Raw genomic sequence first — 12,540 nt, 5'->3', positions numbered from 1 at the left:
GAACAAAATCAGTCCATGGGGTCTGAGTTGTTACATGTTGATAGACAGACATGGCTATCGCAATAGGTGCTCCTTGCAATATCTTTAAAGACACCTGAAAACTGTATTCAACATGACATTAGATACACAAAAGTGATATTACTAATGGGTTGCTCATGTCATGTTGATTCAATTAAATGGCACAAACTGAGGCTCCAGAAACCAAGCGACCTGATTTTGATGATTGGGTTGATCATTCTCTTTATGGAGTTTTTGAATTCTCCATGTGTTTCCTCCTTGATTTAATCACATTTCAAAACTCCAAATTGGACTATTATGAAAAACTATGGGTGTGTGGGTATTTTCTGGCATACCATCTGAAACAAGAGAACGTCGCATGTGGAATTCCTCAGGGGTCTGGCCTTGAACTGCTATTTTTAAAATTTATATAAATGAAATAGATTCTAGTGTAATTAACAAATAACTAAAATTGTAGGGATAGTAGATACTGCAGAAGCAAGTATAATGGGGCAAACATTTAGAAAATGCAGTTTAACTCAGAAAAGTGCTAAGTGCAACACGTGGGCAAAAGGAACGTCAATTAGAAATACAAGATGGGAGCTAAAGGAAGCAACCTCTGAAAAGAATTAAAGGGTTTCCACTGACACCAAGTTCAGAAGCAATTAAAAAATCTAATAAAATGTTAGGTTAATATATCATTGTAGCTGCATTTACCCAAAATTACCAAAGTTCAGCACAGCTCTAGTTTGCAAATGGAATTCAGCAAAAGCTTGATGCGTTGAAATGATTCCACAGACAAAATTATCTTCGTTTTTAAAAGCTTTAGTAAAAATTCAAAGTAAAGCAGTTCACACAAAAAAGAGAAAATTTATATAGCAAAAAAAGAAAAGTTCTTGCTTAAGAAAAGTTCTGTTTAAAGCTTATTTATCTTGTTTCATTCTTTAAGTTTGCCCATACAGTTGAACCATTTCTAAGTGGTCAGAAAACTGTACGCCTATCCCATTTCTATGCTGTAAATGGGTCTTTCAGTCCCTGCTAGCACTGGGACTTTTTCTAAACAACAACTAACTCAATTCCCACACTGTCTTTCAGTTATAGCAAGAAAGTTCTATCTCATATTAACTTACAAGGGGTAAAAGGCTATACCATTGTCTATGACTATGAAAGAAAAATTATATTCTATTCAAATTAAGCAAAAACTAATAAGAGTTTAACTGAAAGCTGTAACTTTCTAAGATTGGCTCTTATAACCATAAAAACTATTGAATATAAATCAAGAAAGATTATGCTTATAAATGTACTATTATTCTATTATAGTACTATATATATGTACTAGTGGGACCCCATCTGGAGTAACATATGCCATTCTGGTCACCATGCTACAAGAAAGACATAGCAGCACACTGAAGCTGTGCAGAGGGGAGCAACCAAATGAATCCCAGAACTTAAGTACACGTCCTACTCTTACATTCTCAGAGATTTAAACCCGTTCAGACTCAAGCAGAAGAGAATTTGTGAGGACCTAATCCAAGTGTTCAAAATAATCAAAGGCATTGGTAAAGTAGATCCAGCAGAGTTCTTTTGACAAAATGGTGGATCACGCATGTGAGGACATCAGTGGAAGTTAAGTTGGGAGTGTATTTAAGATTTAAGTCACAAGGCACTTCTTTACTCAAAGAGCTGTGGGAATCTCCACATAAACTACTGATTTATGTAATTGAAGCAGAAACCTTGACAAACTCTAAGAAGTATCTGGATGAGATATTTCGACAGCTTAGCTATTAACTAATCAAACAAGCTTAATGGACTGAATGGTCTACTTTCTTTATTAAGTTTCATATGTTCTTGTGTTCCATCTTACCCTTGTAATCAAATAAATGAAGCAGAAAGTGCATAGATGAATGTTATTCAGTTTTGCGCATTAAATTAAACTCTAAGCAATTTATGACAGATACAAATACAAGTTGCCAATCTGATGCATTAGCCTGATATGAAATGATATGGGGCTTGATATGAAATGTGATTGGAGATAACCAGATATGTAATATAAATAGAGAGAACTCACATTTTTAGCATTAAACACTTTTTAATTTATTTTAACTGAAATAAAAATGTAATGCTAATCTTTAAATATTGTTATTTTTATTATATCTTCCTTAGATGTACACACAGAACCTGTCTTCTGCTCCATGTCCCCTTACTAATGAAGAGCCTGCAGAGTGAATCTAGTATTAACAACATAATTGGAATGAACTGTCATTTTTGCTTCAGTTACTTAAGAAATATTGAAGTAGCAGGATTGTTTGTGAACTTTTTCAGACAATAGTGAGGTTGATTATGCGCTGCTTACTTGTGCCTTGGCCATGTCCTTCTCCTTGGGGCAGGATACTTGGATGCTAGGCAATGACTTCCAAGGAGCTCACATGCGGGGCTGCTCAGTTAGTCAGAATTTAAGCAGGTGACACACATTCTCTTGTTGCTTGATCATTAAGTGCTTCCGAGTCTCACCTTGTGTCATTTTTCTCTGTGACTATCCTGGTGTTGGCTAACAGGAAATAAATAAGTTTCTTCTTGTGTCAATGGCAGTAACTTCAGTGAAAATAAAACCCCACATGTTTTTCAACTTTTGAATGTATTGCTGCCGTAAATACATTACTAAAACTGTTTTTTTTCATGACAAACACTTGGCGATATTTGGCATTTACCTTTTGGCTGTTCATTAAAAAAAATAAACCACGACAGAAGGAAATATTACAAAGCAAAAAAAAAATATCGGAGAATTATCCGCTTTTTATGGTCTCAAAGATGTGAATTCCATATATTTAATAAACATATTTCTGAAAACAAGTACTGATCAGGTAAATTTGTGAAAGCATTCACCAGCAACCTTGTCTGCCAAATATTTTCCTGGAAATTCAAGTGTGGCTGGCATGGGCAAAACATTTTTTCCCAGAGCCTCGTGTTGCTTTACAAGGGCAGCCATGAATTTTCACACAGGCCTACTCTAAGATTGCTTCCCAATTTGTTTCATTCATGCATGATGTCGGGACCTCATCCAGGCAGATTTGCACCAGCATTTGTTTAAAAAAAGAGAAACCTTGCAGCATTTTCATTTATGGATTATTTTATCTGACCATATTATGAGTACTGCCACCAGGTATATAACACTAATCCCCATGTGCGCTGGCAGCGCAGCACTGCAAAATTAGATAATGAGCATGCATAATTAGCCATGTGCTGTCCTTACAAGTCAAAACAAGCCTTAAAAGAGCCCACATGCCTCTCCTCCTCAAGTCAGAATGAGACCCTGTGAAAGAATAATAATAATAATAATGAAAGACTTAATATTATTTGCAAGGCATTTCTAACATTTTGAATGAGGTAAAAAGTTCAAAGTATCTGCACGGATAGTTCAAAAAACAAAAAAAGACATTATAGCTGAGCCCATAGCCCAGAATTGAAACACTGGAGCTAGCCAGGCCACGTGGTGTCCAATTTAGGTGTCCAATATTTGTATGAGTACAATTATATATATTTACTAGCCATCCCCCGTGGCTCCACCCACATAGTAGTGAAACAGGACAGTAAGGAGGGCCCCGCCCGGCTCCCTACTCCTGACGTCACGCTTCCCCCTCCCCTCGGCCAGAACCCTCTGTCTTGGAGTAGCGCGAATATATCTCTCCTGCAAGCGAAGTAAGATTCTTAGCATGATGAGAGAAGTCGCTAAATCAACCAGAATGTTCAAGCAAATTATAGAGAAAAACAATCTAAATCAGTTAAGTATTTTTCTCTTTCTCTAGCTAAATGGAGGTAAGGAATGTCCCGAGACTGGCGCGAGAGTGAGGAGGGCCCCCCCCCCCCCCCCCCTCGGCCCGCTGCATGTCTCTCGGATTCGTGCAAATAAATCGGTACAGCAAGCGAACTACGATACTTAATGCGATGAGAGAAGTCGCAAAATTAACCGGAATGTTCAAGAAAATTATAGAAAAAAACATTCTAAATCCGTTAAGTACTTCTCTTATGAAAAGCAGACATACAAACAGACAGAGAGACATTGGATTGTATATATATATATAGAGAACATTAGAACACTCTAGACGAGAACAGGCCATTCAGCCCAACAAAGCTCACCAGTACTATCCACTTATTTCTTCCAAAAAAGCATCAAGTCGAGTTTTGAAAGTTCCCAACATCTTACTGTCTACCACACTACTTGGTAGCTTATTCCAAGTGTCTAACGTTCTTTGTGTTAAAAAAAAAACTTACTAATGTTTGTGCGAAATTTACCCTTAACAAGTTTCCAACTGTGTCCCCATGTTCTTGATGAACTCATTTTAAAATAACAGTCTCGATCCACTGGACTAATTCCCTTCATAATTTTAAACACTTCAATAATGTCACCTCTTAATCTTCTTTTGCTTAAACTGTAAAGGCTCAGCTCTTTTAATCGTTCCACGTAATTCAACCTCTGTAGCCCTGGAATCAGCCTAGTCATTCTTCTCTGGACCTTTTCTAGTGCTGTTATGTCCTTTTTGTAGCCTGGAGACCAAAACTGCACACAGGACTCCAGATGAGGCCTCACCAGTGTGTTATAAAGGCTGAGCAGAACCTCCTGTGACTTGTACTCCACACATCGTGCTATATAACCTGACATTCTATTAGCCTTCTTAATGGCTTCTGAACACTGTCGGGAAGTCGATAGCTTAGAGTCCACTATGACTCCTAAATCCTTCTCATAAGATGTACTCTTGATTTTCAGACCGCCCATTGTGTATTCAAACCTAACATTTTTACTTCCTATATGTAATACTTTACATTTACTGCACATTACATTTCATCTGCCACAAATCTGCCCAAGCCTGTCTGCTATCCAAGTCCTTCTGTAAGGATATAACAAGATTCCAAATTATCTGCTAATCCACCTATCTTGGTATCATCTGCAAACTTAACCAACTTGTTACTTATATTCTGATCTAAATCATTTATGTATATTAAAAATAGCAGCGGCCCTAGCACTGACCCCTGTGGATCACCCCTCTTAACATCGGCCAGTTCTGATGAGGTTCCTCTCACCATCACCCTCTGCTTTCTGTGTCTGAGCCAATTCTGCACCCATCTAAAACATCACCCTGAACTCTCACTTCTTTTAATTTGATGCCCAACCTGTCATGTGGCACTTTATCAAATGCTTTCTGAAAGTCCAGATGAATAATATCATCTGCTCCACTTTGATCGCATCCTTTTGTTGCCTCCTCTTAGAATTCCAGCATGTTAGTAAAACACGACCTCCCTCTTCTGAACCCACGCTGACTGTTCAGAATAACTCCTGTCCTTGCCAGATGTTGCTCAATCTTATCCTTAATAATTCCTTCCATTAATTTTCCTGTGATGCATGTTAAGAGATGCTACTTATTTCTAGTTTGTGGCCATTTGGTGCATTTTGTTTGTGGTTATTGTTCCGTCTGTGTTTTTTGTTGTTTGGGGAATGGTGGTGTAGTGGTTAGCACTGCTGCTTGACAGATCAGATCACATGTTTGGAAATAATAATCAGTTCATCATGGTTGGCAGCAGCATCTCCAACCATCGGGGCCACTTAACAGTCCATTGCTCCATTTTAGTCCATTCAAAACTAGTTCAGTTCTTCCTTCTCTTTTGACTTCAAAGCATTTCATGGAGTTCAGCGAAGTTCCAGAACATTTCCATGATTTCGCAGAACTCACGGCTTATCATTACTGAAAAACCACACTAGTGGGAATTTCTATGATTGCAACCTGAGAGCTTGCGCAAGCCATGTACTTAAGAAGTTCAATTATGAGTAGACATCGTCTTCAATTGGCGACTAGCAACTTTGGTACTCTTGAACCTGGGACGCTTGGATGCTTGGGCCATGAGCTTAACATTAAGACATTAAGAATGTAATTTATATAAGTGTTAAATGAAATGAAAAGAACTTTTGCTACGGTCTCAGGCTTTCCTTTCTGCCCCTTAAATATGAATTTCTAAGTGTCACACATACAGTAATGTTTATACAATATTATTTATTTGTCTTGCTTTCTGTCTTGTAGTTTTACAAGAGCCCATTATGAGTGAAGCTGAAGTACACCCTGGCTATTAAAACATTATTTTACTTTGGTAAAAGTTTAATTTAGATCTCCATTATAAGAAGCAATTAGCAGTCTATAAAGAAAGAGAGCGATTGGGAGCATGCAATGATTATAGCACGCTGCCACACCCACCACACTCCAAACCACCCGGATTGAGATCCGGATAAAGCCGTGCAATGGGTGACACCTCAGCACCACACTGAACACTATGGGGTTTTTTATGGTGGCTGGAGTGCCAATCCTGCCTACTGTCCTACTCTGTCAGAAAACTGAACCTGTCCAGTCTCGAGCTTAGCAGACTGGCATTGATATATTAGATCTGGCCAAATTCTTTCAGCTTAAGGGTAAATCACATTATGAAGGACACCAGTGGAAATTAAGGCAAAAGACAGTTAAGAATTGTATCAGTTGTGGGAATTTGGAACAAACTACTGAGCCATATAGTTTGGGGAGAAACCTTGACAACCTTTTGGAGCCTTTGCTATCTGGATGAGCTAATGGGACAGCACAGCTATTAGCTAAACAAATGGGCTCGATGAACTGAATGGTCTCCTCTTATTTGTTAAATTTCTTATGTTAGATATATGGTAACTGAATTTTTACCAATGCCTCATAGATAACATCCTGAGCAATGATGTTGCTGCTTGGTATTGTAACAAAACTACAGTACACAGGACAAAAAGCCCATTTAGAAAGTCTCAAAAAGAACTGACTTAGCATTAAATGGTGATAATTTACCATCTTTGTAATAAGTCAATGTTCAATCAGATAGCAGGCATTTAATTATTTACAACATGAACTATCTGAGAAGATAAACTGCCTCTGAACATGGGGTTTGTGAGAACAGTTTGTGTCTCTGTAGGCTCTTCAATCATAGGACACGCTTTATGTATCCTCACAGGTGGCGCAGTGGTAGGGCTGCTGCTTTGCAGTAAGGAGATTGTGGGTTCACTTCCTGGGTCCTCCCTGTGTGGAGAGCGCTTTGAGTAGTGAGAAAAGCGGTATTTAAATGTAAAGAATTATTATTATTAATTACTTCTGCAGAAGTTGAAGTTGTTCTCTAGAACTGATCAAAAGTCAGTTATGCAGATAACTATTATAAAGTACATAAGTAATCGACTGTACTACATACATTATAATATCTACTTAAATTGATGGACTTTTCATGGTCATGTTTCAGTTTAGGTATCCAGATTAAGGTCGTTATTAACAGCCTTCAAATACTCTGTTGGAAAAAATAAATTAATTACTGATAGAAATAATAAAACCCTAGTTATACATTACTGTAATTTTTATTGCTTTATATCATGTTAAAATAGCTTCTGATAATGGATACCTAAACTAAGACATTTCAGATTTCTTCAGACTTGTAAATAAATAAGTCATAACTTGAGATGAAATGCAAAAAATAAGTCTCTTTATCTTCATATAAAAATCATGCAAAGTGGCAATAACATTTTTCAGTTTTACTTTTTTAATATTTCCAGTTCTAATTTACATACATGGATACATCTCAGCAGCACTGGTCACAAGGTGGAAAACAATTCTGGATGACAGTAAAGAGTCACCAATATAATAATATATACAGCCTTAGCGATAAGGGCTGAAAACCCACCCAAACACAAGAAGGGCATCCCAGATTTCCTTATGGACAATGAACAGGCATGGGAACCTGGGTTTGTGAAGCAGTTCTAAATACATGACCATTTCCAGGATGATTCTTAACATCTCCAGCTGTATTACACTTTTTAATTATTGTCCTGATAGTGGAAATTACCTACAGTGTACCTATTTTCTTATAGACAAACTAGGGTGCTTACCCCTTTCTCGCTTCGCTCGCCTACCCCCCTTGCCTGCTCAACGCACCAACCACTTCGCGTCTCTGCCACTCGTGTTGTGAAAAGGGGGGCTGAACGCACCTCAAGGAGATGCAGTGGCTCCTCCAAAACCCCCTCTTAAATGGTGATACAATGGGAAACATATTCATTTTTTTTTTTACCACCTCTTTGCTCAATCAGCTGCTGGCTTGCTGCTGCTGCCATGCTGCGTGATCTGCATCTCGCAAAGCGCTTCAAACATTTAAAAGCCTGTACAGCAGCTGTCTTTGTCATCTAATCTTTGTGTTTTATTTCCGGCCCCGGGCGTGGTTAAATCTGTTGGCACAAAGTCTTGTTTCGCAGGACGTGAGTTCTTGATATTTTAGTTTATAATTTAAAAACAGAATAAGAATCTGGGCGGCACGGTGGCACAGTGGGTAGCGCTGCTGCCTCGCAGTTGGGAGATCTGGGGACCTGGGTTCGCTTCCCGGGTCCGCCCTGCGTGGAGTTTGCATGTTCTCCCCGTGTCTGCGTGGGTTTCCTCCGGGCGCTCCGGTTTCCTCCCACAGTCCAAAGACATGCAGGTTAGGTGGATTGGCGATTCTAAATTGGCCCTAGTGTGTGCTTGGTGTGTGGGTGTGTTTGTGTGTGTCCTGCGGTGGGTTGGCACCCTGCCCAGGATTGGTTCCCCGCCTTGTGCCCTGTGTTGGCTGGGATTGGCTCCAGCAGACCCCCGTGACCCTGTGTTCGGATTCAGCGGGTTGGAAAATGGATGGATGGATGGATAAGAATCTGAAAATCTAACAAAATCACATTAAAGTTTGATAAATTCTGAAAAGAATGATACCAAACAAATATATGTAGGTTTTAAAATAAGCCCGAATTTAAAATGTGACAAAAAACATCACATGAAATCATTGCACTTTTAGGCTTAGGATTTTATATATTGTGACGGATGGCCGGCCCATTCCGGGCCCATGCCTTCAACACATCTGCCAGGGGGACAAAGGTGGGAAGCCCAGTATCTCCCCCTGGACGCTAGATGGCAGCCTCCCTGGGTTGCAGCGGTGCCTCGGACTCCCCCAGGGCTTCATGGGGGTTGGAGTTCTGTGCAGCTCTGTGGGGTTCTGCAGGCGCCACCAGGGGGTGCTGCAGCAGGAGCTGCTGGCCCCTTTTGGGCACTGGTTTCGCCACACCTGGAAGTGCAGCTGGATGTCACCAATCAAGCACCTGGAGCACTTATGGGTACCCAATAAAAGGGAGCCAGCGACCACCACTCAGCAGCCAGAGTTGGGTGGAAGGAGGACAAAGCGGAGGAGGAGTGGTGGTGAAAGAGAGAAGAAGAGTGCTTGGTGTTACTTGTAGACTGTACTTGGGACTATGTTGTGGCTGGAGGGAGTACGGGGAAGACGTATCCTCCAGCTGAAGAAAAATAAACAGTTTATTTGTTTTACACGTGCCTCCGTGTCAATCTGTGTCGAGTCGGGCGTAATATAGCGCCTTTATCTTACAATACAGTATATAGAGTAGATTCTAATTTGTGTGCTTCAACATAGAGCAAAAAGGGCCTAGCACCAATGTTCGTGCAGGGCACTGTTTGCCCAGATCCACAATGGGCCCATTTAGAGTCACCAAATAACCTAATGTGCACATCTATGGAATAAGAGAGGAAACTGGAATATTCAGAGAGAACCCCATGCTGACATGAAGAGGTCACTCAGACTTCATGCCGAAAGTGACCAGAAGGGAGTTAACGTGGAGAATCCCCTGATTTACAAGTCACTTGGGAAATATTATCATCTAATTCAATTAACAATACGTGGATACTTTTCTCTTTCGTTCTTACTGTTTCTTTCTGGTGGATCTTATTCTTAAGCCAACTGCCTCTCATTATTTAGCCATGGTCATTAGTAATTCATGTACAGGATTTTTAAAACAAGCAATACAAGTTGGCACTTGTGTGTCTGAATCTGAACATGTCTTTGCTTTCACAGATTTCCCTCATCTTTAGACTCCTAATCGTCTCGTAGACTGCACATCTTACCTCCTAACTGATTCTCATTTTGCTTTCCCTGTAGGAGCTATGCCAGTTCCTGATCAGCCTTCATCCTCTGAAAATACCACCATGCTGAGCCCCGTATTAAATGCATCCAATGGAGATGGATCTGAGACTGAGACAACATCAGCAATCCTGGCATCTGTCAAAGAGCAGGCAAGTCCCGCCATTCAGAAATGTTTCTGCCTATTTCCGTTTGCCACTGATGTGTTCTGCTGCCTAAAATGGATTTTTGTTCATAATGTTTTGGGATTGGATATTTCTTCATTAATTATGAATTGCCTACAGTAGTTTCAGGAAGGTTTTATTGAACGTGGCTGCTGGAGTTCAGTGATTCGCTCAGTCTGTTGGTTGTCTCTGTTCATTGGGAATCCTGCCCCAGTGGGCACAGTGCATTCATTTGTTATACCGTGTAAAACACCTGCATATTTAGGAGTTGGCACATGAGCAAGTGAGTTGTTAATCCTTTGTGTAGATATTTCTCTGAGGCATCCCTAGTGTGAACATGTTCTTACCCAGAACCATGTGCGCACAACACAACATTGTAATGCAGTAAGCTCTTATATGTGTACCCAGTGAAGCTACAAATAAAATTGCTATTCTGGCAGAAAATTAAACATAACAAGTATTATGAGCAAGTTTATTTTGTCAGACTGCCTTTCTGCCATATTAGTGCATTGGTATCTTAAGGACTTTTCTTATCAGACAATTTTCTAGCCAATCAGAATGTACCATTTGAAGATTGAAAAGTGCCCAACTGAGCAGACATGCTTCTTTAGGAGTGATGGATGCATTCAAGGTGGAGGTGAGATTACATCAGGGATCGGCTCTGAACTCTTTCTTATTATGGACAGGTTGACAGACGAGATTAGACAGGAGTCCCAGTGGACTATGATGTTTGCTGATGACATTGTGATCTGTAGCGAGAGTAGGGAGCATGTTGAGGAGACCCTGGAAAGGTGGAGATATGCTTTACAGAGGAGATGAATAAAGGTCAGTAGGAACAAGACAGAATACATGTGTGTAAATGAGAGGGAGGTCAGTGGAATGGTGAGGATGCAAAGAGTAGAGTTGACGAAGGTGGATGAGTTTAAATACTTGGGATCAACAGTACAGTGTAATGGGGATTGTGGAAGAGAAATGAAGAAGAGAGTGCAGGAAGGGTGGAATGGGTGGAGAAGAGTGTCAGGAGTGATTTGTGACAGACGGGTATCAGCAAGAGTGAAAGGGAAGGTCTACAGGATGGTAATGAGACCAGCTATGTTATATGGTTTGGAGATGGTGGCACTGACCAGAAAGCAGTAGACAGAGCTGGAGGTGGCAGAGTTAAAGATGCTAAGATTTATTTGCATTGGGTGTGACGAGGATGGACAGGATTAGAAATGAGTACATTAGAGGGTCAACTCAAGTTGGACAGTTTGAAGACAAAGTCAGAGGCGAGATTGCGTTGGTTTGGACATGTGCAGAGGAGAGATGCTGGGTATATTGGTAGAAGGATGTTAACGATAGAGCTGCCAGGGAAGAGGAAAAGAGGAAGGTCTAAGAGAAGGTTTATGGATGTGATGAGAGAGGACATAAAGGTGGTGGGTGTGACAGAGCAAGATGGAGAGGACAGGAAGATATGGAAGAAGGTGATCCACTGTGGCAACCCCTAATGGGAGCAGCCGAAAGAAGAAGAAGAAGTCACGCATTGAATTGAACTGAATTTATTCAATTTTGTATATGCTTATCTTATTATAGAGTTAAGAGATATGTGATCACATTGACTAGTTATTTGGGGCTTACAATATTTGTAGGCTCTTGTCAAAGAGATTTTCAAACATTGTATACTCATATAAATATGTGGTATTTATTTTGCATATACTGAAGTAATTACTTATAGCACAAATTTCTTTAAGAAACTGAACAACACACATTTTCAGATATAACTGCTGACATTGCTCTTTGTGCTATGGATATCATCTCACTTTTGTATTAACAGTCCACTCCATTTTTTTATCTGCCCTCCATACTATTTATAGCCAAGCGCATAGTCATACATTTTTGATGAAATGAGGTCTTGAGACACCCTCTATTCTGTATTAGTTTAATCTGAAGTCCTCAATTACGTTGTGCCATGTCTGGTCTGTTGGCATTGCTAAAAGAAAATTTTTTCTTGAAATGGTGTGCCCACTCTGTGCATCACATCTCAGCAGTGTAGCCTGTTGCCGTTTAATACCTATTAAAACTTGAATGTATCAATCCATATCATGACAGCTTTGCTCTTTAAACTTTTTACTTTTCTGCATTCAGAGAGAGAAGACTGCATTCATGATCTGCATATTCTCTGCCATTCTGTCAAAAATCAGAAATTATATTTAGGAGTGGAGTTGTTATTCTTGTCAGATTGATTGAATGTCAGTTTTGCACTTGAATATTCAGACTTTAAGTTCTGACTGTAATTTGCACCACACACTTCAAGGGTTGCACCAAGCATTACTGGTAATCATTCCATCTTTGGACATCACGCCTTGAGCATGGGAAAAGTGCTAAAGTATATAAATGAAATGTATTATTATTATTA

At 39.8% G+C, this 12,540-nt stretch overlaps 1 protein-coding gene across 1 annotated transcript in view; it reads left to right on the top strand.

Moving 5' to 3' along the window:
- Positions 1 to 12,540, top strand: part of ctnnd2a (catenin (cadherin-associated protein), delta 2a) — a 1,670,075-nt gene that overhangs the window by 361,421 nt on the left and 1,296,114 nt on the right. The window contains exon 2 of the mRNA XM_051929317.1: positions 10,000 to 10,133. Within this exon, the coding sequence (XP_051785277.1) occupies positions 10,000 to 10,133 (134 nt within the window). The remainder of the gene's footprint in view (positions 1 to 9,999; positions 10,134 to 12,540) is intronic.

Source organism: Erpetoichthys calabaricus, chromosome 6 (assembly GCF_900747795.2).
Source record: "Erpetoichthys calabaricus chromosome 6, fErpCal1.3, whole genome shotgun sequence".
In the NCBI taxonomy this organism is placed as follows: domain Eukaryota; kingdom Metazoa; phylum Chordata; class Cladistia; order Polypteriformes; family Polypteridae; genus Erpetoichthys; species Erpetoichthys calabaricus.
This window is presented reverse-complemented; position numbering and strand designations above follow the sequence as displayed.